This window comes from Idiotropiscis lumnitzeri, chromosome 9 (genome assembly GCF_059441095.1).
Source record: "Idiotropiscis lumnitzeri isolate Australia: NSW breed Sydney's pygmy pipehorse chromosome 9, RoL_Ilum_1.0, whole genome shotgun sequence".
NCBI lineage: Eukaryota > Metazoa > Chordata > Actinopteri > Syngnathiformes > Syngnathidae > Idiotropiscis > Idiotropiscis lumnitzeri.
Window position 1 is genome coordinate 16,573,201 of NC_142399.1, and position 25,939 is coordinate 16,599,139.

General features: G+C 40.2%; 2 protein-coding genes and 1 non-coding gene across 4 annotated transcripts in view; 1 reads left to right on the top strand and 2 right to left on the bottom strand.

Moving 5' to 3' along the window:
- The window catches only part of plekhh2 (pleckstrin homology domain containing, family H (with MyTH4 domain) member 2), a 29,332-nt gene extending 10,119 nt beyond the window's left edge, over positions 1 to 19,213 (bottom strand). Inside the window, exons 1-17 of the mRNA XM_088304637.1 lie at positions 19,084 to 19,213; positions 17,674 to 17,808; positions 8,629 to 8,691; positions 8,377 to 8,526; positions 7,969 to 8,052; positions 7,795 to 7,876; positions 7,550 to 7,720; positions 5,095 to 5,942; positions 4,624 to 4,699; positions 4,462 to 4,556; positions 4,190 to 4,349; positions 3,328 to 3,464; positions 2,579 to 2,692; positions 1,067 to 1,153; positions 805 to 963; positions 585 to 665; positions 5 to 184 (exon numbers count right to left, since the gene is read on the bottom strand). Coding sequence (XP_088160763.1) covers positions 5 to 184; positions 585 to 665; positions 805 to 963; positions 1,067 to 1,153; positions 2,579 to 2,692; positions 3,328 to 3,464; positions 4,190 to 4,349; positions 4,462 to 4,556; positions 4,624 to 4,699; positions 5,095 to 5,942; positions 7,550 to 7,720; positions 7,795 to 7,876; positions 7,969 to 8,052; positions 8,377 to 8,526; positions 8,629 to 8,691; positions 17,674 to 17,796 — 2,610 coding nt within the window. The 5' untranslated portion in view covers positions 17,797 to 17,808; positions 19,084 to 19,213. The remainder of the gene's footprint in view (positions 1 to 4; positions 185 to 584; positions 666 to 804; positions 964 to 1,066; positions 1,154 to 2,578; positions 2,693 to 3,327; positions 3,465 to 4,189; positions 4,350 to 4,461; positions 4,557 to 4,623; positions 4,700 to 5,094; positions 5,943 to 7,549; positions 7,721 to 7,794; positions 7,877 to 7,968; positions 8,053 to 8,376; positions 8,527 to 8,628; positions 8,692 to 17,673; positions 17,809 to 19,083) is intronic.
- On the bottom strand, positions 1,930 to 2,023 carry trnai-uau (transfer RNA isoleucine (anticodon UAU)). Its single transcript has 2 exons — positions 1,986 to 2,023; positions 1,930 to 1,965 (listed from the first exon to the last, which is right to left on the bottom strand). It is a non-coding gene; the product is annotated as a tRNA-Ile (tRNA).
- Positions 19,214 to 19,673: 460 nt separating the features above from the next.
- thada (THADA armadillo repeat containing) overlaps positions 19,674 to 25,939 on the top strand; it is a 78,187-nt gene continuing 71,921 nt past the window's right edge. Inside the window, exons 1-16 of one of the 2 annotated variants that reach the window (XM_088305374.1) lie at positions 19,674 to 19,994; positions 20,268 to 20,412; positions 20,540 to 20,649; positions 20,754 to 20,884; positions 21,515 to 21,663; positions 21,748 to 21,780; positions 21,855 to 21,903; positions 22,004 to 22,188; positions 22,439 to 22,533; positions 22,850 to 23,073; positions 23,504 to 24,228; positions 24,782 to 24,936; positions 25,032 to 25,187; positions 25,312 to 25,419; positions 25,501 to 25,624; positions 25,778 to 25,923. In XM_088305374.1, the coding sequence (XP_088161500.1) occupies positions 20,340 to 20,412; positions 20,540 to 20,649; positions 20,754 to 20,884; positions 21,515 to 21,663; positions 21,748 to 21,780; positions 21,855 to 21,903; positions 22,004 to 22,188; positions 22,439 to 22,533; positions 22,850 to 23,073; positions 23,504 to 24,228; positions 24,782 to 24,936; positions 25,032 to 25,187; positions 25,312 to 25,419; positions 25,501 to 25,624; positions 25,778 to 25,923 (2,463 nt within the window). In that variant the 5' untranslated portion in view covers positions 19,674 to 19,994; positions 20,268 to 20,339. Of the gene's footprint in view, positions 20,172 to 20,267; positions 20,413 to 20,539; positions 20,650 to 20,753; positions 20,885 to 21,514; positions 21,664 to 21,747; positions 21,781 to 21,854; positions 21,904 to 22,003; positions 22,189 to 22,438; positions 22,534 to 22,849; positions 23,074 to 23,503; positions 24,229 to 24,781; positions 24,937 to 25,031; positions 25,188 to 25,311; positions 25,420 to 25,500; positions 25,625 to 25,777; positions 25,924 to 25,939 lie in introns of both variants that reach the window. The other variant, XM_088305373.1, reaches the window with a different exon arrangement.

Below are 25,939 nucleotides of genomic sequence, written 5' to 3' on the forward strand. Positions count from 1 at the left end.
GGACCTTCTCATGGCGAGATTCGATGAGCAGGTAAGTCGGCTCTTGATCCTGTGGATGGATGGCAATGGTGTAGGACGCCACCTGTAATCCACCACCACATGCTTTCAAGCCATCGTCTGAGTCCCGAGACTTGTCCACCTCCTCCACCTGGGCGTCCCAAAGCTTTATCTGCCCAAGTGGAAACTGAGAACAACAAGAAAAAGGAAATAGTCCAATCAATAAATGCTCATTTGTATTTTTCATTCAGTCACTCCACTAGCTTTTGCTGCTAAAATCTGCTTTTAAGATAATTAGACAGCGGTATAGACAGATTTGTGGAAACACCCCCTAAAGAAATAAAAAACACTGTGCTTTTTTGGTCTGTGTTTTTTGATTATTCATATTCATTAGTTTTTCTGATCATTATCATCATTACATGGTCAAATTTGAATAGTTTGAGTTATCCTGTCATTGTCGAGTGGTAGATTATTAACAATGCAGTTTTTTAAAAAAAGAAACATTACATTTTCTGAATAAACTATGCAACAACATCCATTTTAATCTGAAGAGGCAAATAAAGGGCAATTAATTTTGTTCACTGTACCTTGTCGTCTTGGCTCCGAAAGTAGTACAGAGTTTTGCCAATCAGAGCACACCAAACCCGCTTAGAGTAGCCATGCTTCACCTGTCAGTGACAAAATTAATTTTATGATTATAGAAATGTGCTGTGACTTCAATGAACATCGGTAAATGAGGATAGTGCGATTTTCATAATGAAGCAAATGGAGGGCAAATGTGGAAAAGTTGCCCTGTAATGACATAACCTTGATAAGCTGTCCCTTCATGCCGGGCCGAATATCCGGCTGAGTGTAGAGCGGACTTGCAGCTTTGACTCTTAGCACACTCTGCAGCACCATGAGCCATTCCTCTAGCAGATTAGGGGAGTCTGCTTTCAGGTAGTACACCCGCTTACCCGTTATTATCTACAAAAAAAGTGGTGGAAAGGTGCTAAAGATTGCATGTTTTTTGAGCAACGGAACGAGAAATTTGAATTCCCATGTTCATTGTTAATGTGTGAGTGAATACCTGGAGCACTTGTTTTCCTTCTCCTCGTGCGAGGTTGCTGGTGGCATTGACCTCAATCTGACCTTGAGGTTTCCTGATCACATCACTCTGCCAAAATATGACTTTATGTAAGAGCTCACAGCAGCCTTTAATAGAGCTATGTACATTCAAATAGGAGAACAATTTGTTACAGCTCGTGGAAATATATTTATATAGTAGTGGCAACAGTAACTAGAAATTCTGGACCTGCCTTTCGCAGCTATCCTTGGGCAGAAGCTTCATAAAATAACTCCGAGCTCTACAAAAGAAAGTGGTTCGCACTCCTCCCTGGTCGGACAATAATATATTCTCTCTGCCACTTTTCCATCTTCATGGAATATTGAGACTCCCTTTGCTCAGTATTTACTGTAATGAAAATTTATAGTATCAAGTCATTAATAATTTGAACCTTGACCTCAGCGAGTTTATTCCAGTTAGCTGCTCTCTGCATAGACATACCACCAGGAATAAAGATGTCATCACGGGGAAGAAAGAAAATGTGTTCTGGTGCACTGATCTGGAACCAGCTTGATCTTCACATGAAAACTACAAAATCTCTCCCCATCTTTAAGAGGAAATTTAACACTGAATGCATGACTCACACACACACACACACATATATATATATATTCACCCCCAATGAACTTCCTTAAAAGGACACTCCACAGATTCTCATTAAGGTTGAGGCCGGGAATGAGTGTGGTCGCGCGATCACATTTTCTCCCTTTGTACAAGCGAAGGTCTAACAGTCTATCACTGAAGGAGCTGTGGAGTGCTGTAAGAGTGTCCTGAAGGGCTTGAGCTGGGTTGTCCAGCATTGATGACTGTTTCGCCATCAAAAATACTGCTCCAGGTGAGGCTCGAACTCACAACCTCGGCATTGCTCTACATTGTACTGTCATATAAGTACCGCGCGCTAACCGATTGCGCCACTGGAGCTCAAATGCTCAGTTGTTTTTTTTTACTATGGCAGCAAATATTTGTATACAAACTGCATTCTAACTTCCGAAAGGGTCCTACCATCTCACTCCACATTTAAAGCAATCTCCTTGCGTACGTCACAGCCTTGTTGGGGCATGATAGCCATCCACTAATCATCCAAAACCTCTTCAATCTGAACCATCTAATGAAGCACAACATTCATCGATGAGTTAAAGATGGAAAAGTTGTCTTCATTAATTCCTCCGGAGCCTACACAATGTTAGTATCAAATACCTGATTCCTGCTCATCTGTGTGGTTTTGACTCTCGAAATATGATGCATTTACCCCAGAAACCTTCCTCAGTAAGTCTTTTTCGGTTCTTGGAATCCAACAATTTTTTTAACTTTACCTTTAATTAGCCTTACCTGGGAAACTAATGAAAACTCTCCAAGACCCACATCAGTGATCCAAACAGACAGGTGTAATCCCGAAAGTTCTTCAAATGCAGTTATTACTATTACTACTATGAGCAGAAATGGATCTGATATGTAGATGTGTTGCAATAAACTCACTGGGGATTTATAATAAAGAAGCTCTCCATCTTTCAAGACAAACCAGCGTCTCTTCCAGGTTTTCTTCCATGTCTTCACCATTTTCAGCAAGTAGCCAGATTTCTCCATTGACTCCTAAAACATGCACAATTCAGAATGAGAATGACACTAACCTTTAGTAGCTAAGTTTGTACAAAACGTCCAAGGAGATTTTTTCCGCTTGATACAAAAAAATAAAAAACATAAACTATACATCCTTCAGTTTATATATATTTATTTGGCAGATGAAAAGGTTCATCAACAAAATATGCCATATTTTGCCTTTATAAAAATGCTGATCAAATATGTACATACTTTTTTCAATTACATATAAAGCTGAAATTGTCCGCAAAATCATATTTAATATATAATAAAAAGTCATGCATTCATAAAAAGTAAATTATCAGAGATTAAAGATATACTGTCTGCGTCCCTAATCACTCTCTTAAGTAAACATATGAAGAAAAGCGTATGGGGCTTTTAAATGTAAAAACATTTTACTAGTTGCATTTCAAATCCATAAACAGAATGATCAAATGACACTGCATAATCATCACTGTGCCAGAAGGGTAACCACTTAAACTTTTGCATAGGAAACCAATCAAGTGAAATTAACGTGCACAAATGCAGTACTGTAGATGCTCCCCCACCACCCATAAAAAATGTATATTTGGCTTTGGTTCTCAAAAACGGTTTGTTGGTGTTCTTTGAAATACAGTTACTGCACATACACTTTTGCTGTTGTCACCAGAAGAGGTGCAGGTTTTGGGAAGTTTCTGCTCTGGTTCAAAGCACTCAGTATCTGTGGAATAGGCATCAGGTGGGATGGCGTAGTCACTCTCAGATGTCATTGAAGACATGGATACAGCTGCAAGTGAAGCAAAAGCGGTTAAAGGTTACTCTTATGTTCAAGATATACACATACATGATTTCAGACCAAAAACAAACTAAACATAAAATTATCATATCACATATTTAATCCCACGATTTCTATTGACAAACAACCATTCCCACTCACATTCACATGTATGGGCATGAGTGCTAAATTAAACAAACATGCATGTTTTGAAATTGTGAGAGGAAGTCGCAGACTCATAAAAACCCTACGTAATCACGAGAAGAACAAGAGGTGGAGTACATCTGCCATTCGCAGGGCACATAAGGACAGACAACCATTCACACTCACATTTACACTGAATTTAGACCTCAGAGAACTGGTGCCCATTATGCAGCCTGGGAGTCATTTGCATCCATTTTTTTATACAATCAAATTCCGAATCGACTTGCCCAGGTGTCATTTAGCTGCATTGTATTATCCTCTTTCGACACTGGGTAGCAGAAGAAGACACTTCTAAAATAGTGGCAACATTTCTATTCATAATGGCATATTCATAATACGCACTGCACTATATATTGTTGGTCAAAATGAAAAAAAAAATATGAAAGATCTCACTGTGATTATTAAATCCAATCCAACTGTGACAAAGAATAATAAAATAACAAAATAACAGATATAATATAATTTCATGAATGTATTTCCCACTGATTTGACTTCTGATCATTTTCTTTCCTTCCAGCACAAGTGACATGTACCTCTTTTGAGAGAGCGTGGGCTGCCTGGGTTGCTGTCCTTGTGGGAGCTGGAAGACGTGTGGGAACTGCACAAGGAACCATCCTCCTCTCCAGAACTGGATGACTCCTCAGAACTAGATGACTCTTCTAAGTATGGATTGTTACTCAACAGAGTGGCTTTCTGCAGAGACATCGGGCTTGGTTTTGGTGTTCACAAATTACAGACATACTCGAGACTAAACACGTGCATGCAAAACACCCAAAATGAGAGTGTTCCACGTCGTTGGACTTACCCCCTTCAGAGTAGTATAAACTGGTGTGGTCATATCTTTATAAATGAGGGATGTGTATATTACAAAGGCAGGATAGGAGGATTGCAGAGCGGGGTCTAAAAAAAACAGCATGAAAATCAGAACATAACTTTGTCATCGTGACTGTCACACTCACTGCCTTACCTTTGCTTGTCGAATCTGTGCATGATGTTTCGGACAGCCTGATTCCTGATTTAGCCACTGCGTAGATGCGACTCTCCTTTAGAGACATCCATCCATTAGAAACACATTAATATATCAACCACAAAATACTGTACTGGACCATTGTAAGTAGTCTAACACAAGAGTTGTGCAACCACATTGTGAAGAAAAGAATCCAATTTAATGGATTAATCCAATAATTAACTGTGATTAGCAGTGATGAGAAAATGGAAAAAAATATTTTGCACATGTCTGTCCTGGCTGCTTATTAGAATATGGTGATGAAAAAGAACACAAAGTACTGCTCACCCAGTGAACTGTGCCTGAAGACATTTGGATGATAACTGAATACATGAAGTAACATTAGCTGAAAAATAACGTGACTCTCTAAATAAATATAAATATTATCTACGATTAAACGAGAGTATTTTTGTGTAGTAATCACATTCATACCCAGGAGGGGAGCCTGTGTAATGGTGGTGTAGGAGGTATGCTGTGACTGTCTGAGTTTATTTCGGGACACCCAAAAGTAGGGTCGGGTGTGGCCTGTATGGAAAGCATTGTGGGTTTGTCGCGGATCTGCAAGGACGGAGTCTTGCCCGTCTCCATGTCGACCTCCTGCATTTGGTCAAGGTCAGTTTCCTGTGGCCTGGAGGAGCGCAGCATGCTGAGGGCGTTACGTGTTTGCCCGTGTGCTGCCTCAGTACTGATTGGTGGTTGGCTCAGGTGTTTCTTGGCCATAGCGATGTGAGTCAACCCCGACCCTGCCGGGTTCCGCAGTCGGGGTTGTTTTGGTGAGGCAGGGGTATCTCTCAGGTCTTGGGGTGGGTTGGGTCGTTTGGGAGTGAGAGCTGGCGTGACGACGGGGCTCGGGGTGTTCAGTTCGCTGGATGAGGACGACGAGTCAAGTCTCTGTGACTGGAATCGTTTGTTGAGCTCCTCAGAGGTACAGTCCTCCATCATTTTACACTCCCCGGGTGCTCCATCCGCCGCCCCCAGAATGCCGAAACTGGGCCGCTCCGCTCGCTGCATGTCGTCGTCAAACATAGAACTGCTGTCATCCGAAGCGGTCAGGTAGGCCTCGCTCCCAGCACGACTTAATTCCAGAGCTCCTTCTCTGACTTCACACCCTCCTCCTCCTTCAGCACTCGAGAGCACTGAGGAAACGCTACAAGACTCGGGCCTGCTCGCTTCAAAGACCAACGGATTAAGGTTTTCGTTCTCGTCCGGATGAGTAACCTGCAGTTCGGTTCGATCTGTTGTCTGGACTTCAGACGAGGCTGTCTGCTTACTTCGATTGTCTGGTGGAGTAAACAAGAGGATATGTTTTACTTCATAAACACCGAAACTTTAGTAACCCTAGTTGCCCTTTTTTATTTCAATTGAAAACACCAAATAGCTTCCACAAAGGCATGAGTCATAATTAGCACCTCACTGTTACGAGGTTCTGAGATCAAGTCTCGGAAAGCACCCTGAGGTCGGAAGTGCTTCCCGCATACCAAAAACATGTACGTTGGGTTAATTGAAGACTCTAAATTGCACGCAGGTGTGAATGTGACGGAGAATAGTTGGTTGTTTATATGTGCCGTGCAATTGGCTGATGACCACTCCGACCTTGCATCTCACCCAAAGTCAACCGGAATGGGCTCGAGCTCCTACCCTGCCAACAATCCTAATGAAAGCAAGCAGTATACAAAATGGCTAGTGAAAAAACTTTCATCAGCTGTATCAACCAGTAAATATTGCCCTGTTTTTGCAAAAAAATGTGACACTTGTCATGAATTGTCTTAATGAATAATAACACCTCAAAGTTTTCAGTTTAGGATCTCTACTTAAAATTACTTAAACCCACCTCTGCTCAAGATGTTTCAACTTGAAATCAAATCTATTTCAGTCCTAAAATCTATGTGTGGGTGTTTTTGTTGCTCAGTGTGGTCAGTGAAATGACAGTCCTGCATACCAGTCATTCACTGGTCTTGACAATGTTCAAATTCTGGATAGGGCAGACTGCTGCTTTGAAAGATGTGGGGGAAAAAATGAGAGGAGGATGTTTGAGGCATCACTTATCGTCTGGCTTTAACAATGTGTTGACATCATTCTCCCACAGGGAGAGTGTCCCTAACGAGCTGTTTTGCCAGAAGACAAGTGATCGACAGGTTGGCATGGAGGACGGTTGTTTCACTAAACATCCTGAGCAACAGCAAAACACGAGTGTTGACCGATGGCCACATCCAAGGAACACACACAGACTCCACACCAGGTTATTATAGCTATTATTTTTAATTAGTTTTGACTTTTATTTATTTTTTTAATTTAGTTAGTTTTTAGTCATTTTTATTTTTTCTGAAAATGCGTCGCAACGACATTGTTCACGCACGTCGTACCAGAACTTGCATGCGACGGCGAACATGTTTTAAGCGATTTGTAAGTTGTTTTTATCAAGCCGTTGCTTTAATAAAAGTATTGCATTTTAAGTTGAAATTTCTTTTTGCCTTGCACTGAAAATGTTTCTAAATTTTAAAATACATTTTGGTGTTAACACAACTAAGGAATAAAATCTGTGGATTCTATAAAAAAGGAAACCAATTCATTGTTCATTATAAAGTGAGATTAATTAAATAAAAATATCCTTTACTGGCATACAGGATTATTCGACAGAATTTTCAGTTAGATGCAAAAATACGGAAATATTGGATAGATGCAGCCCTACATTCAACCACTTTTTTGTATTGCCATATTTTTATTGTTGAATAAAACCCTTGCTTTAAGTCCCTGGGATGCCCTTTCGTATTCTTAAATTACTCTTCAAATTATTTCATTCATTAGCAAAATTGCTCTTCAAAGAAAAAAATTAACTATTTTGAGCCCTGAACCTTATCTGAAGCATTCTTCCCAGCATTGAACCTACCTTCAGTTTCTTCCTCGACACTGAAGCTCCTCTGTGAGGGAACAGGCCCTGTTAGAACCTGCGCACTCTTTCCTCTCACCTGGAAGCAGCCAAATGTCAGGCTGCTAACCCTGTGGGCTTCACCTGACTTGCACAAACCGGCACGTCTACTGGAGCATTTCTGCTCAAATTCTGTAAAAATGACCAATACATCATGTCGCATATTTTAACAAATGAATAGATAGCCTTGGATCTCATATACTCACCTTCCATTTTCTTCTTTAGCTCCCCAATCTGAGCTTCCTGTTTTTTGTTGGTTTCTCTTAGTGCAGCGTTTTCCACCTCAAACTGAAGAAGTGGAGGCAGTTAAACTCAAGCAACTCATAAAATGATTGTGCAGGAAAAAAACAACATGTGTTTGTTTTCTTGTTTTTTGCTACCTCAGACAGCTTTAGCATCACCCATTCCTTGATTTTCGCTGCTTTCTCCTCCACAGTCTTGGCGTCTTGAAGCCTTGACTGTTTCTGTTACAGGGGTTCACACACACAATCCACACATCACAGAAACACGAACATCAGTCATTTTTCTTAAGATATACCAGTAAAGCAAGCGGCTAGAGAACATTAAACAACATGCATTTTTTTTCAGTAATGCGCGATCCTTGAAAAAACATTTTCTGGTAACGATATTTTGGGGCATACTACGTGGTTGGGTTTTTTGCATTTTTCAGTGTCTACATATGCTTTTACCTCCATACAAAGCATTTCATTCCAATCTGTAGTTTGACATACAGCTGAAAATATACTCATATCTGTGTGTGCGTGTGTGTGTGTGTGAGTGTGTTTTACCTGCTCTTCCAGCTGCAGCTCCAGCTGGGTGATGACATCTTCCTTCTCCTGCACTAAGGCCTGAAGCTCTTGGCAGCGCTCATACCAAAGCTTCTCAGAGCTTTGGGGCTGACCGTCTGGAGTCTTCAACTTCTCCTCCATCCACTGCGCCTAAAGTTACACGCACACACACCCCCACACACCCCCACACACACGGGTAAGCTACAAAGGGCACGTTCCATACGGTCAACATTAACCGGCTTGCTGACTCACCTGCTGCTGAGCGGTGAAAGCTCGTTTTTCAGCATCAATCACTTGCGTCTCCAGTTGTTGAATCTGTGACACAATAGAAAAAGGGAATGTTTGTGCATGCTTTCAAACCAATTTAAGAAAAACTGGGGTCACCTCAAAGTGTAAATATATATTAAACAAGGATAAACCATAACTAGGTTAAACATTCCATGTAAAAACAAGATCAGTAAAAATGTTGGACTAAAAAGGCGGACTTGAACCCCTTTTAGAGATATTAACGATGAGTACTTTCGTCGGGTGGTTTTAATTCCGCTTTATAGGTGTCATGTCATACAAAGACAAAACAAAACATGCTATCACCTTAGACAACAGTCACATTAAATGAAAGATGTTTCATTTCATTTTTTTATTATGTTGTGACTAATTTAGGCTATTTATGCAGTACTATGTGAGGTTACATGTTTTTGCTTCCTGGCCTCAATAATCATTTGCTCGTGGCATTTGGATCCAAGGTCTTGAAGGGGACGATAGGACAGATTGTCGTGACTTCTTAAAAAACTGGTGTTAAGCAGAAGCAGATTTTAGCCGGTGAATATATGCTTTATAAGGCCTCATTGCAATATTGAGGGGGAAAATGAAATTTGATTCTTTTCCAAATTGTGCAGCCCGGTTTAATATGCATGTTTTGGGAATGCGATTGGAAACCTGCAAGCACAGGTAGCCGAAATTCAAACCCAGAACCCAGAGCTCTGAGGCAGATCTTCTCACCACTTTGAGTAAGAAACCCAATGTGGAATCCATTTACTTAGCTGAGGTCAAATGCACTCATATGGACAATTTTGTTTTACTACCTACGCATTCAGTGACTTCAATCTGTTACATAATGACAATGAGCCGTAACATCTATGAAGATTCAAAAGGGCTTTTTGTGTTCTTTCAAGAGACACCCTGTATAGTGGAAAAGGATGAAATTCCCCACTGAATTGGAAGCCTCTTGGAAAGCTTCTTCAGCTCAAACTCGGGGCTTCAGAGAGGATTATGTGTCAATGGAAAAATCTGAATGTGTTCATTGACTTAACCCTCAAGCATTTTGCTTCATGTGCTCATATGAAAGTACAAAGCTTCTCTAAGTTTCCAGTGCTCCCAATGAATCCAAAACAAGCACAACATACCCCCACAAAAAACGAATAAAATAAATAAATAAATAAATAATGAAATAATGGTCAACACGGTGGTATCATATTGAAAGTAAAATGATCCAAGAGAGACTAAAGAAAGTAGAGGAACATATTTTACTTTTGAAATCCCATTTGATTTTTGGTTGCTCTAAAGCAGGGGTGGACAAACTTTTTGATTGGTGGGCCACAGTGGGTTCTAAAATTTGACAGATGGGCCGGACCAGGAGCAGATGGATTGAGTGTTTTGGTAACCTCACCTCATCGGAAAAAATAAATACATTTAATTTTAAATGAAAGTGAACAAAAGCATTACAACAATATATATGTCTTTGAAAAACCACAATATTTAGAAAATAAAACAATAACAAGGTTTATTCATTTCATTTTTTTCAAGTTCGGCAGGCCCGATTAAAACATTTAACGGGCCGCATGTGGCCCCCGGGCTGTAGTTTGCCCACACCTGCTCTAAAGTGTTATTGGATTAGTATAATCAGGTAAATTATACTTATTCAAAACATGTCAAAACATTAAAACATTTATAACTGAATGGTCGGAATCATGTGAAATTGAGAATCTAAATTCATTTTGTTTTATGCAATAAAGGTGTGCGTTCCGGTGGGGCTTTTATAAAATACAGGCCTACATGAATTCTAAATTGGCAAATTACAATAATGTTTCCTACAGCTACAGTTCTACTGCAGAGGGAAGCTTTCCTGCATTCAGATGCATTGCGGACAGTTGAGGCTGCCATGGCCGTGCTCCCACTTTCACTCTATTTCTGCTCTGACCAACAAACTAAACTCTCTGTTCTCAGTGGCTGCCACACCCTGCCAGAGCCATTCATAGTTTCCACAAACCAGACCTTCGCTGGACACATGGCCTTTTCTGCCTCTTGACCTCCATTTTGTGTCAGTATAAAGCAAGAGAAACTGTTTCTGAGATCATGAGTTTATGAGATTATGTCACTGGAAGTGACCACACTTGGAAGTGGCTGTTAATATTTTATGTATATACAATACAATGCACTTCAAGATTCTCTCATTTGCTGCATTTTTTAATATTGAATTAAATCTCAAATATAAAGCTTATGCGGTAATTGTGTTTACTGTGAACAAACATGAAAACGACGATTGTAACCCAACACACACTCACCCTCTTGTCACTATACCACAAGTCACGCATGTCCCTCTATATAGCAGATTTAGCATCTGGCAGTGAAAAGCATGCTAATTACAAGGCATTTGTGCTGCATGCTGCATTTTACACATTTACACACACACACCCAAACACACGCACCCACACGCCCGCACCCACGCTAGAGTTAAGATAAAAACCCTGTCTGCTTTTCATTCTCAAGGTTATGTATGAAACATCAAACCATTTTAAGTGTGTATGTGTGATTGTGTCATATCCTGTGCAACACAAGTGGGATTAACAGAGAGATTTTGGCTCTGAATGTTGGCTTGATTAAACATGAAAAGATTCACGTCTATAATATGAGTAACCCTGGTGAGTGTCGTCGACACACAAATATTGTCATATTTGTCAGCTCGCACACAACATCTCTTTACTGCTTTGCCACCTCTGCTGACGATTTGCTGTTCAGACCCAAATGGACTTCCATTCCTGGAATTCCACAACTGGCGCTCTGTGTCCAACCTCTCCTGAACTCGGGCCATCCCTCCCCCGTCCGCAGCCAGCTCACAAAGCCTCTTTCTCTGCCGTTATGACACACATCCCCGGCAATACATTACCGCCACGTTGATGACCAAAAACACTCAGCCCAGCTGGAAGTTATTGATATTTAATGCTCACGATATGCCATAAAATATATAGTGAGAACATTTTACACACACAATATTCAGTCACTGGTCACAACAGTGGGTACACCTGCACAGTCAACTCCAGTTTGGAGTTTAACTGTCAGAGGTCAGAGAAAAACGTGTATATTATGTCTGCAGTCATTCTAACTGACATTTCTAAATTAAAACCTCGAACGAGTGCGGTTTGAAACCTGGCCTTCCAGTGCTGGCACAGGCGTGGAAGGGTGTTTATGGGTACTGTGATTGGGCTGGCGACCAGTCCAGGGTGTAACTAATGCGGACAAGTAGGAGCTAAAATTGATTGAGGGCAGCAGCCTCGAAAGGCAAATGGTACAAAGCTTGTCGGATTACAATTCAAAACCATTAGGGGAAAACATTTGGCTTTTTGCTTATACTTTCACTTCATGTCACGTGAGGAATGGGATTCGGACCCAGAAGCAGACAGGAGACGAAAGTGGCGACATTAAAGTCTTTATATATAAAAACTCCAAGGAAAAACAAGCAGGCCTGGATTCAGAACACATTGAAGAAGTGTAACTCCATCTTAAATACTCTAAAGCATCAAACCTATATGACAAAATAAAGGAACAGAGCATAAAAGGACCATAGCAACTGCGTAGCAACTGATGCATTAATATGTCACAAGACTTCAAGTGTTTTTTGCAACATCAGCGCGCATTCAGCACTAAGAAAAATGAGTATTATCATGATATTGCTAGCACAAAAAGTCACAGACACATGCACGTAGAGCATTGACAGTACAAAATCAGCGACCCAGTGCAGTGTATTTCCGTTATAAAATGCAAAGCGAATGAAATTTCCTGCATCCATAACGTCATGAAATATACTTAAATTACCGTGACAGTGATATAGAGGTATTTACCTAAATGCAAATTTGCAGTGTTTGCAATTACAATTTCCGGTGGTGATGGAGATGAGTACATTTTTATTTAATTTTTTTTTACTTTTTCCTTCATTCAGTGAAATTATTTTGAATAAATTTTTCATGTGAAGCAAAAAATCAGAGTCCTCATTGATGTTAAAAAACAATATTGCCATCACCTGGCCATCAAAATTGAAATTTGAACTGGTAAAACTACTCTTTAGTAAACTTCAACAGTTTCATCCCATGTGGCTGACTTCTTTTTATACCTGTTAGACATTTATGAATGTACAAAGAAGTGGATTGCAACATGAATTATGTTCACGTTAAATTCCTTCATTGTTAAACATAAAATAAAGACTTGTGTATCAGCTATAAAAATAAATTTGTATGACCATTAAAATTGAAAAACTGTTACATAAACCATGAATGTAGGCATTTCTTCAACATTTCATGATGATGAGAGTTTGACTGATTATTATTTTAAATTTTTGTTAGAAATTCCAAAAAAGAAAATGTAAATCTTAAAAAATTGCCCAAGGAAAGATTGTTTTCTCCTATAAAGGTTCCACTTTACTGTAGTTTGGTTTTACGCAGTTTCGTTGGGGCCAATGCGTATGTTTAAATGAAAACATACGGAAGCATTTAAAAATTTGCTCAGATGTCTCTTGTGGTGTGGGAAAAAAATACCACATTTCTGATTAGAGCAGCAAAAGTCTGAATCAGTTAAACTTTTTCTGTGGGCAGTTATGTGGTGGTTATGATGCTCGTTAATTACTACGGGATGTTTGTGTTGCAGCACATATGGAAAAATACTATTTTTGGATTTAATGACTTGACAACTAGCAGTATATTTCATGTAGATAGAGTTTTATAACTTGGCCAGAGTTACACGCAGGTGGTTAAGGCATTCTGGCCTTGGATAAGAAGGCTTTGTACGTGCTATCGTTACTTATTTAGCTAGCTAGCTTGTGTGTTTAATAATAGCGTAATGGAACCGAGACAATTACCATCTTGACATTCGTCAACTGCAATTTTCTTTTTTTTCATTAGAGCGGACCGCCGCAGCCCAGTCCAAAGTGGCCCTGTACCGGGCCGAGGTCCGGTGGTTGGAGACCACTAATTTCTTATTTGATTTCGGAAATATTATCGTAGGAAAAGAAACAGATGGAAATGGCACGTGCGTTAGGTTGAAGAGAGGAGGCTGAGCGAAGAAGCAACATTTGACCAGACTAAAACCCAGACACGTGCAACAAACTCCAAATGACCTCGTTCTTAAACACACACATGAATACACACACACACAGTTAGCTAAACTAGCTATTTCCTCCCTTGGGGAGCTCAATCTTTACAGCAGGCCCTGCCCCTCCTCTTTCTGCTTTATTTTTGTGCCCTCATTCTCAACGTATCATTTCTCAAAGGTTTTCTAGGATTTCATTACATTGCCAAGTCTGCAAGGAGACGGCAATATTGTAATAGAGAAATAGTGCACAACAAAAAGCACTTTTCAGAAATATCAATACAGTTTTCAAATGGTGACAACATATTTTTTATACCTAACCATTTTACAAGAACACATCTACAAATACAGATTGGGGTTTCAAGGGTGTTCGTGCATAACACACAGCTTTAAAATAACAAGCTTTGTTCGCAGTGCTAGAAATTCAGCAGCGGAGACCAGACAAAACAGCGGGCTGCATGTTAACCATGACCTCATGACATCAACAGTTTGGCCTGGACAGTGATTGAACTGACTTTGAAAGAATTTAAAAAATGTCTCGGAGAAAGTCTTCGGACTGCGGTGACGCTATGACATATAGTAAAATGTTCATTGCTTACTACGATAAACTACATTGTTTACCATGAGTACGCCCCAAGAGAACACCTTGAAAATCAAATATTTCAAAAATAGAAAACCTCTGACAAATGTGGGTCATTGATTGCAAATAAGAATTGTCAATGCGCACACACATGTCATAATTTTTTGATTTTTTTTTTTAATGTTACATACAAATCAATGGAAGGTTTATCTAAGATGATTCAAAATCATATTATTCTTGTGTTCATCCAGAAATGTATAAAATGTTCTAAAAGGGGACATATTCATTTAGGTTGAATTCTGAGTGTTAAAATATGTCATGTCTCCAAAGGATGGTGGCTTTAATATTGTGTCATATGTCAGAATTATTGGCGGTGGGGCACATTAGCTACCCAATATCCTAATCAATCCACATTGAATCCCCAAACTTGCGCCCCAAAGAAACCACCTTACATGAAAGAGCAATTTCAATCCCAATGATTAATAGGCCTAAGGCAGTGGTGCCCAACCGTCATGCCCAGTACTGCTTTTTTGTGTCTTTGATTTTTGGTCTTTTCGGGTCTTTGTTTGTGTTTTTTCCATTTTTCCAGAGAGCCCCTGATAGTGTTTCGGTGAACACATTTTGTTCAGTATACCCTACTTGTTCTGCCTTCCTATTTTTGTGTCCTCCACCACGCAGAGCAATAACACAATAGGTTGGTTGTTTATTAATCAAGCAAAATGGAGTACACTGTTTAATTCCAAACAGCAGAGGTAGAGTTTCTTAACCACATCTATGCACAAAATCTGCAATGGAAAAACTCCTCTGGGCAGCACTGCTCAGCGTGACATTAGCATGGCAATAGGAGTTCAGAGAATCCTGAGAGAGATTCTCCCATCCGTTTAAGAATAATTTTTCCCGCTATTCTTCTCTGTCCTCTTAGAGCCCTGCTGCGCATAGCCAAAATCCACAAGTAACTGAGCCGCCCCACTCAAAAACAGGTTTATGATTGCCATAAGATGATGACAAAGTACTACTCATCTATCACATAAGGCTTTGGCCACAAAAACTGTATAAAGGTTCGCGAAATAATAGGTTAAAGAAATCTGAAAAGAGGTCAATTCATGGAAATCATGAATCATTTGAGAGATTCTCTGTTGCAGGTTCTGCTGTTTATATTAAAGTTCTCTTGAGAACAGCTTCAGATCGAGGCCACTGACCAGAATGGGTCACTCAGTGGTGGTCAGTTCCAAGGGATGGTAGCCTTTCTCCCTGTGATTCACACTGCAGGTCAATTACGATTTTTAAACACTTTTAAACATTTGAACACAGCCCATTGAAATCTCGTAAAGGGACAAGGATGTAGAGATTTTAAAAAATGTAGAGATTAAAAAAATGTTTTCTATCACCGCAACGTAATTTATTTAATTATTTTTTAAATATTCCTAGTTTGTTTATGATGACATTTTGTTTGCCCCTCTGCGGAATAAATTTGGTGGTAGGCTTGCGAAGTAGGGTCTCTCTGAGGCACCGTAGTGAGCGTACTTCAAAATGCACATGCTTGGTACTTAGGACTTTGTATTATATTAGTTCACCAAGAGATGACATATGCATTTAATTAAATAAAATTTTTTAGATATTTTATATACATTTTTGTTCTTTATTTGTTTAGATTTATTGTTTGTATTTATTTTATTGATCTATTGTTTTAACTGTATTTATTATTATATTTCTGCTGCATATGTACTTTGTATACAATGATGGTTGTTTAAAAAATGCTCTATAAATAAAGTTCAGTGGCGTTATTTATGTATATATGAGTACATAGTATAAAATATGGTTAAATTGGACCACCTTTAATTTCTTTCATTGTAAAAATGTCATGTCATTATCCACACCGCTTATCCTGTACAGGGTCGCGGGAGGGAGCCAATCCCAGGTGACTACGGGCGAAAGGCGCACCACACCCTGAACTGGTCGCGAGCCAGTCACAGGGTTGACATAGACACCGTCACTGAGTGGGAACTGAACCCACGCTGCCCGCACACAACTCGGGCAAGTGTACCACTACACCATCGGTGACTTCATTGCAAAAATATATATTAAAAACCTTTACTGTCAAGCAAAAGACATTAATTATCTATCAGTCGCAAACAAGATTGCTTTTGACCAAAAAATTAACTTGTCACATGCTAACGTGTCGCTCTGTGAATTTGGGATGTAAGTCAGGACGCCAGTCCGAGATGCTCCTTGCAGACTGTCTGTGCTGTTCCTGTCAGCCATGTAGTCAAAATAATTCCAGATGACACTGCGTATGTCTGATAGATCCACAGGTGCGCCACAGTTGCTACATGTCTCTGTGCTGCATTTCCCTGCCTTGTACCCATGTTGACAAAGATGCCACACACACTAAAGCCTTTACGTTGAAAAGCACTATCGCAGCATTTATTTTTAAAAAGGGTATTCAAAAACATGGTGCACCACCCTTTTTCGCCCGAAAAGGTCCATAATACCATTTGGCGACCGGTACAACGTGCAACACTAATAGCGACTCAATATGTAACATGGATGTAACTATGACTGATTGCTATACAATACAATACAATACAACAATACAATTCACAGCAGCTGGAGCTGTAAGAAAGCTCTTTCCATATAGTGTAATAAAAATTAGCAATGACAAATAATTCTAGCAAAAAAAAAAAAAAATCAAGACTAAAAAATTGATGAAAATCTTGCTGAATTGTCACTTATTTTCTTAGCAAACAGACCAAAAAATGTTTTCATCGAAACCAAATCATACCTTTGCTGGATGGTGCTTTTGTACTTCATCATAATGACAGTCACTGCTTAACACCGCTTAACTTGAATTTCAGTTGCACTGTTGCCCAATTTTACAAGCATTTTATTTTGTATTCACCATTTACATTTTATTGCCTGTTTATTTCAATAATTCAAATCATAGACTGCAACATATACATAATAAGGTAACAAAGCCGGTGGATATCAGAAAAAAATATATTTTAATTTTAAACTCTGAGTAGCAGGCTATTGACCGTGTCATGTAAAATTGTTATGCACATTTTTCTACCTTCACTGGCCTAGAACAAAAAAAATCTTTGTACTAGAAGAACTCATGTTTGTTCCCGGTTTCTTCCTGTGCATTTTTATAAAGTTTGAAGGGGGCTATTCATTCATCCTCCTCCCAAAACTAGAGGAGAGGGCAGTCCGATGCAAACTATAAACTGTTCTACTGTACATACAAATACTTCTTCTGGAGTTCCTACACTACTTTGAAATAACTACTAGAACCCTTAAATCATACTGACAACTGTCACAGTGAATATTAAAAAAAAAAATTTAAAAAATGTCCTCCAACCAACCTTGTCAGCAGTAAGCTCTCGAATTTTGATTATTTGAACCCTGAACTTCATGAGCAGAGCCTCGAGGACCATACATTTGTCCTTCCAGTCCTCCTGACTCATGCTCTCCTCGCCTTCCGCCATCCTGCCTGTTCTCTGGAACACACACAAACAGGTAGTACACAATGAAAAATGAATTCGCACGATTTTATTCAGAATTTACATCATAGAGCGCTTTGGAATGTTAGTACAAACAAAGAGAGTGCGTTGTCGCCCAGATGTTTTGCCACAAGCCAGCACCTGAAATATTCCAAGGCTGAGCCCAGCTGGACCCGTGTGGGCAGTGGGCGTAACACTTTGCTTGGCCAAATAGAAAAACAAACGTACAACCCAAGTTTTCCAGTGCTGTCGTTGGAAAACAGATAAAAGAGAATGACGGAAGATAATTTTTAATGGCAGACGAACGCGACAGAAAGCCAGGCTTTCTGCCCCATGTAATAACCTCTCATTACCCAGCTGGCGTCTAAGCAAAGAGCCTGCAAACATGCTGAGGACGACAATAAACTGGCTTCGAGGGGCTTATTTTTGCCCATTCATGCTTTGGTAAACAGTGGGTATTTCAAAGAGTGCGGGAATTACATATAAGTATGAAATGCTCTTCTCTTTAAATATGTCTGGTACTTTTGCTTGTTAGTTTGAAAACCATTTTATGTGCAAGCAAATAGAATTCCACAGAGAGTACGTAAATCAACATGTAGCTGTACAACATGCGAGAGGTTATGTTTTTTTTTCTTGATGTTTCTTTTTTTTCTCCAAAAGAAGTGGAATTTAAAAATATTCTCAGGTGCAAACTGATATTTGCAAATTGACGCAGTCATTGCTTCTTAAATTCACGGTGGTAAAGTAGGCTATGTGGTTGCTAAACTGTGCTTGTTTTTGTTCCGTTATCATTTATTTATGCCTGGTTTTCAAACTTCCTGCTGGTTAAAAATTTGGGATGCCGTCTTGCTAAAAGATTGTTTTCTTATAAACTATATTACAACTTAATCTATTTTAATCAGTATTATTAATTAGTAACTACGTATTATAGCTTGACTTGCTTTCATTATTGGAACAATACTTTGAGTATTTAATCAGAGATTTAAACATTCGTACTATCTGCCATTCAATGACAACAATGACTCACATAGTCTATTCATTGTTAGTACAACACCGGCTGGTACTATCATTCCATTGATGGCAACGGACGTAGGTCTATTAATATGCAAAACGAAGCCATTTGTCCACTACAACTTTGACGTGAAAAACAGCGACCCCCAACACACAATGTGAACAATTTAATTCATCTGATATAACAGTTTAGTTTTGTTGAGACAAACCTATAAACGTAGTTTTTCAGCACTGAAGCAATTCATGATTTTCCCCACTTACCCGTGAAAAGAAGTGATGGAACACCGCTACAAACGTGATTTGATTTCACACCATATCCATACCGACATCTATATAGGTTAACGTTCCCGTGGACGATTTTTATGAGTAAACCATCAGCGACTTTCTTTTTTCCAAAAGAGTCTCAGTAAAAAAAGTTGTCAACAGATCCAATCACATTTAGGGGGCGTTTTAATGCGTGGGAGAAAAACTACGTCTGTTTGATTGACGTGGAATTCCCACCATTCAGAAAGCTAAGCGCTATTTTACTACAGGACGTACTTTTTTGCAGTTTTTACGAATAGGTTAGACTACCGCAGGGCAGTAATGACATATCTTTAGCAAAGCGTCAAACAAACAGATGTGAAAGCTCATCGTAGAATTAAACAAAGTGATCTTAATTTGACACCTAGGTCCAACCGGAAGTAGTATGTACTGTTTCATGTTTGGCTTTATTATGAATCCCACTGTGCAAGACAAGTCTGCAATATGATTGGGTGCTGCGTCCATGTAGACGGCGCCCTCCTCTATGGGGGCCGGAAAGGCAGCACATGAATATATCATTATAGCGATGTCATTATCGGATGGTATAATAACCCTTCTAAACATATACCAAAACTTTATCCCAACCAATTAGATTTTTTTTTGTACAAATGCATGTTTGGGATACTCAAATTGATTCATCTACACTGCCTTTCCTTCGAGCATTGATGCAGGAGCAAACCACGTCGCAGCACGGATTGATAAATACGCCGAGGGCGACTCCTAGCGGGAAAAAGAAAATAAACTCTATGATGGAAACCTTGAATTTAATCTGAAATGCAATCTACCGGAAGATGTCACGTTATGGAAAGTGACGCAAATCGGAAGCTTGAATGCAGTTGCGGAAAACCTGCACCACATGCAGCAACCCGGTGAATGCCGAATTTGTCTTGTACCTTGACTCTTTTCAAGCCTTTACTTTGTTAAACAATAATTGTTGGTCGTCTATCTGGCCTGCAGATACGTATATTACACGGGTTACCGCGGTACAGCTCGCAAAACTTGCGAGCAGCAGCATCCAGTTTTATCCTATGGCAGCAATTTAAAAAGTACTATTGTGAATCATGTTTATGTTAGTATAGCAAACATGCGTGTTTTACATGTTTGTCCATGTTGTGTCTCATTTGTTATTTTCTTTAAATTAGGGTCCGAATTCGAATTCGAATCCAAGCCATAACATTGATTTCATATGCTGCTGAGTTGAATGCTGCTGTACCATGGTGGTAAAAAAGAAGACACCCAAAGTCGAGGCTTTGGTTTTGGACGGAGAGAAATTGCACATGCTGTTAGGTAATGTGGTTCAAACAATTGTAGCTACGCATCGATTGTTAATGGTGGACAATGTTTTAATCACGCAGGTCCTTCACATTTCATCATGTCACATGATTAATACTTAATAGTGTACCTTTGCCAATAGCATCTCTGTCTGTGAATGGAGGGCATGATGACGTCAAACTGGTCGCCAAGACTTTGCAGTCCTGTTTAGGGCTGAAAGATCCAGTGCAACAGATCCAGCTGGTCAAAAAGGTGAGCACTAATAAGACAATACATTACTGTCAATGCAGTTACACTTGTTATTACAAAGTATGCATATGGAGTCATGTCGCATTATTGTTTATTCTACACATCAGGCTGGTTTGCTGCTGGAGGCACTCAACCAAGAGGCAAATGATGGCGAAATCTTAGGAGCTTGTCTGCAGACATTGGCCCTGGGCTACATTTCCTTGCAGGTCAAGAATCCCTTGCGGCGTGCCATTTCCAGGTGCACAATAATATTAAAATATTCTTTAAGGACTTTCTTTAAGAACAGGACCGAGACACAGAGTTAATACAGGAATTCGAGTTAACGCTGGAACTTATATACTGTAAGAAAAGAAAGCAAAATTGGCCTCTTGCTTTAAATCACAAGATGAAGAAGAATGTTTTATACTGACATGACATTCATGCATATTTAAATAATTGGACCATTTATGTTTCTTTCTCTCTGCAATGTTTATTTTTTTTGCCCACATTCTTTTATAGTATTTGGTGGCAATCTTAAACACTTGGCCACGGTTGCCTGTTAATTACATTAAAGGGACACTTGATCCAGCTGAACTCTGGCACTTATATAATAGGTATGAATATAAAAATTAGATCAGTACTATCCCGGCTGGATGGTCCCATTCATCAACATTATGGTAAGTCATGTTAATTTGCAATTTGCTTCCATATAATTAGGGTAGAGATTTTCTTTTGATGATTAACTCAAGAGCTTTAGTTTTTTTTCCAAAGTAGCATCTTGCTAGCAGTATGAACAAAGATTTATTTTTGTGTATTTCCCTTATGTCATATTATTTTATATTTATTTTGCCTATGTGACATTTTTTCCTCTGTGTGCATCTCTGCTTAGTGCTCTGAGTTCAGTACCAACCTGGCTTCAGGAACGAACGGCAGCTTGTCTGTCCAGGTGCCTCTCAGACTCTTTGTCTGATCCAACTCCAGACCAATACCCACATGTTGTGAACGCCATTGCTGGCTGCATTGATGGCTTCCCTCTGGGTAAGTGCACAAGAGCTCTTAATTTCTAGTCATATACAGTATTTCTTTGTGACCGACATCTACATTCTGCAACATTATTTTCAGGCGAGAAATCTGTCAATGAACTTCTTCCAGAAGGTTTGTTTTTGTAGTTGTGTGAAAACATAAATTTTGAGCGCGAGCCCCCATTGACCGTGTTGTCTTCTATCTAGTTTTGCAGTTTCTTCACAAGTGTTTACGAGAATATCTTAATCAAAACAGGTATGTACATAGGGCACCGCGGTCTGCATTTACAACTTCCACTGAGTCTCTTGAATACATCCTCACAAACTGTGTATGTCACCCTCTGCTGTTTTTAAAGGGGTATCACAGGACGTCACATAGCTCAAGCCCAGTTGATGCACTCCTCTCTGGCAGCAGTGAAAACGTCAATGCAGGTCATCCAGAGATGCCAAGATTCTATTAGTTCTGCCATCATGATTCACCACACACTGAAAGATACACTTAGTAGCCTGCTGGATTGCTACATAAGTATCATTACTGATGGTAAGCCATGCATTATACATTTGTCTGTAACACTGTCAGTTTCGGATATAAGAAGTTTTTAGAACTTTGCTGTATATTCTGAGCATATTACCAGTGTGGGCGTGCCATCATACTTAAATATGACCCTGATATTTCAGTAATAATTAAACTAGTAGTGAACCACGCAAAGCTTGAACATATAAATGACATATGTTTAACATGACTGACGTGGTGCATTTTTCTCTGTCGCTCCATCCTACGTTGAATCCAGAGGAGTTTGTACAAGCAGTTCAGAGTACATCCGGCATGGCCATAGTGTTATTAATCAGATCTGTGATGGGTTCTGGATATGAGGTTGCGTCAGTGGTACGTTTCAATGACTCATTCAACATTCTCACGTTATCTGATTATCTACATAACACACACATCCAACTTATTTTAAACTTTGATAGGGCAAAATTCTTTGAATTTGAATGTATGATTGGAACAGCACTCCCCAAAAAATGCACAGATAAATGTAATTTTTGTTCTTCCTTGACTCCAATATACATATGTAACCCAATGGAATAAGAACTAATTGAATGTGTTGTATTTTACTTTGTGTAATGTCAAAGTTGTTCATGATTAAAATATTTTTTAGTTAAATGATCACATTGTTCATTGCCGTCCCATGTCATTTCAGGTGTGCAGTTTGCTCCGTAGCTCAGTGAATGGCTTGGAGTCTGCACCCATGTGGATTAAGCAGAGTTGTGAGAGCTTGTGTACAAGTGCTCGTCCGCCAGGTGTGTCGATGTATCTGTGTCACGGAGCGCTGGCCATGCTGAGTTGGAAAGGCTCCCCGGCTGGCCCACACTGGGAAACATTGCTCCTCTTGGTGCCAAACACACTCCTGGATCTTGATGTCAGGTAGTTAGTTCATTTGAGGACAAAAAAAAAATCAACACGCCACTATTATATACAAAGTAATTGACACTAATAGTGTCATTACAGGACCCACAAAAAGTTAGTGATATTTGCCTTTCGTCTGGGATTTTAGGATGAACCTAAAATGCACTAACCATTACGGGAGATTCTCATTTTACCTTCCCAACTTTTCAGTAAGAAGCGAAATGAAATAGAAAAAGTGGTCAGTTGAATAATGCAAGTCTTAAATGAATGATTGCATATCCCTGAACGCTTAAGACTTAAGCTTCTCCCCTTGAGACATTATATGAAGGCGCATAGCAGGATCACATAACTATCTAAACATTTACACCGCATTTTCACAAGTTCTTCCTTATGTGCATATTGCCCAGTGGTTACAAATGTTTCTGTTTGTGTATTCTTCTATCTGCAGTATAAAAGAGTCTAGTACCGTTTTGCTGGTAGTTCGGGTCCTTATGCTGTGGAGCAGTGCTGCCCTGGACTGCCTGCAGGGAAGGAGGCAGTTCTGTGCCCTCAGCCTCCAGCAGTCACTCAGCGGCGGGTCTGATTTGCACCGACGCCTTCTGGAGCATATCTACTCCCACTGGGAACATCCCTTAGATGGAGTCCGGCACCAAACATGCTCCCTGTTTCGCAACCTCCTCCTCCTCCATCAACATACCAATTCTTCTTCCTCTGATTTAAATCCGGACAGCTATGTCGTAGCGCTCACGCAAAGACTGTTTCGGCTTGATTGGCACATGCGCGGAAAATATGGGGCTTTGGGCTGCCTTGTGGAGCTTTATGGTGCCGGATACCTGCTTGAGATCCAGCCACAGCTTCCTTCATGTCTCCTGGGTCTGATGAGCGACCAGACTTTGGCTCCATATGCCAGCGACCTTCTGGAGAGGCTTTTCATTAGCCATAAAGAACAACTTGCAGCTGAAGCCTCGACAGAAAAACTGACCATGAGAGATGCCTGGATGGAGCGTTGGCACCGGATGTGGGTTACGCCCCTGCTACAGGTGCTGTGTAGTGCGAGAGTGGACGAGACGACTTACATCCTGGATTACTTCCTGCCCAAATTGCTGCGCTGCAGCCCATCGAGTCTGACACACATGGTGCAAGCATTGCAAGACAGACTTCCCTGCTGCAAAGGTAAACACACAAAGATTGTGCTCATTAGTGTCGTGGGTGAGTTGGAACCTATCCGACTAAACTTTGGTTGAGCGGCGTGGTCACCCAGAACTAGTCGCCAATCAATATCAGGGCAAATGTAGACTATTTCTATTTGTATGGACACCTATGGACAATTTAAAGTCATCAGTTAACCGAGGGTGCATTTTTTGGGGGGGATGTGAAAGTAAGATGGAGTACCTGAAGACACCCCATGCAGGCTCGGGAGCTCATGAAAACTCCTGGGCTAAACGCTACTTCACCATGCTACCAGCATGAGCATTTCCATATGCATAAACTCACCCATCCATCCATTACCCAAGCTGCTTATCCTCACAAGGGTCGCAGGCCTGCTGGAGCCTATCCCAGCTGACTTTGGACAGTAGGCGGGATACACCCTGTATTGGTTGCCAGCCAATCACTTTTTTCTTATTTCTTTACGTTAATTTTACTTGCACTGCTCTGTTACGTCATTGCAGTTTTGGGTTTTGTGAGTTTCTTGGTCATTTTTTATATTTGTTTTGATGCTCAACAGATTCCATTTGCAGCAGGGGTGCACTTGGTGCCCTAATGACATGCCTGCGGGCAGCCAGGTCACAAGGTGTGATACAGACGCCAGCAGAGGGTCTGCTTGGGGCACTGGTGCCCTTCAGCCTGGTTCGGCAAGCGCTTATACATAAACACGATCAAGTGAGTGCAATTGCATTGCGTGATATCTCGCTTATTTGTAGTTAGTTTTTCCAACATTAATGCTTTATGCTGCACGTGTGTGACATATCTGCCAGGTGAGGATGGACGCTTTAGGCTTGGTGTGTGAAAGCCACCGCAGTACCGAGGTTTTGACCTCACAGGAAATGGACCTTATTCACCACTTCTTGCTTCCCAACCTCAACAGCCAGTCACCAAGTGTCAGACAGCAGGTGGCCAGTCTTTTCAAGAAGGTCAGATTATTGTCACCTTTTTTTTCCCCTACACACTGAGCATACAGTTTATTTTGTGTGTGAAGTCTTGGTATTGTTAATTGTGCTCAGCTTGTATTGACCTTTGTCAACATCTGTTGCACAGATGCTTTGTCGAGTAAAGGACAGTATGCAGCTGTTGCTAAAGAGACAGAGCCAAGAGAGAGAGCAGGAGCAAAGAGCCAAAGACCAACATACGATACGTCTTTATAAGGTACATGATCACTCACAATCCATAGTTCCCTCTTCATCATCAGAGTAAATAACAATGTGTGTATGTGTGTGTGTGTGGTAGGAATTCCTGCACAAGTTATGTTCAAAGTTGTTTGATGTTTTACTCCCTGGAGCCTCTTTCTCGAAATGCATCATGTCCCTTCACTTGCTTGGTCTACTGGGTGAACTCTTCACTTTTGGTGCAGGTATGAGCACATGTCTCAGCACCACCACATTTTAGATACTAAAACTGTGAAAAGTAAAACATCATGCTTTTACAAATACAGAATAAAAAAAAGCTGTTAGTATTGAAAGAGGAAGAATATTTTGAAATGGCTCTGCTTTTGCTGTGTCCTCAGAGCCTGATGGGTTTGCCCTTGGTGAAGTTGTGACCTCAACTTATGCTCAGAATGTCCTCTACTGTGTCGCAAGCAACTTCATGGAAGTCAAACTATTGGCCACAACACTGTTATGGAAACTTCCCCTGTCAGCACTGGGACTCGAGGTTGATACATGAAGAA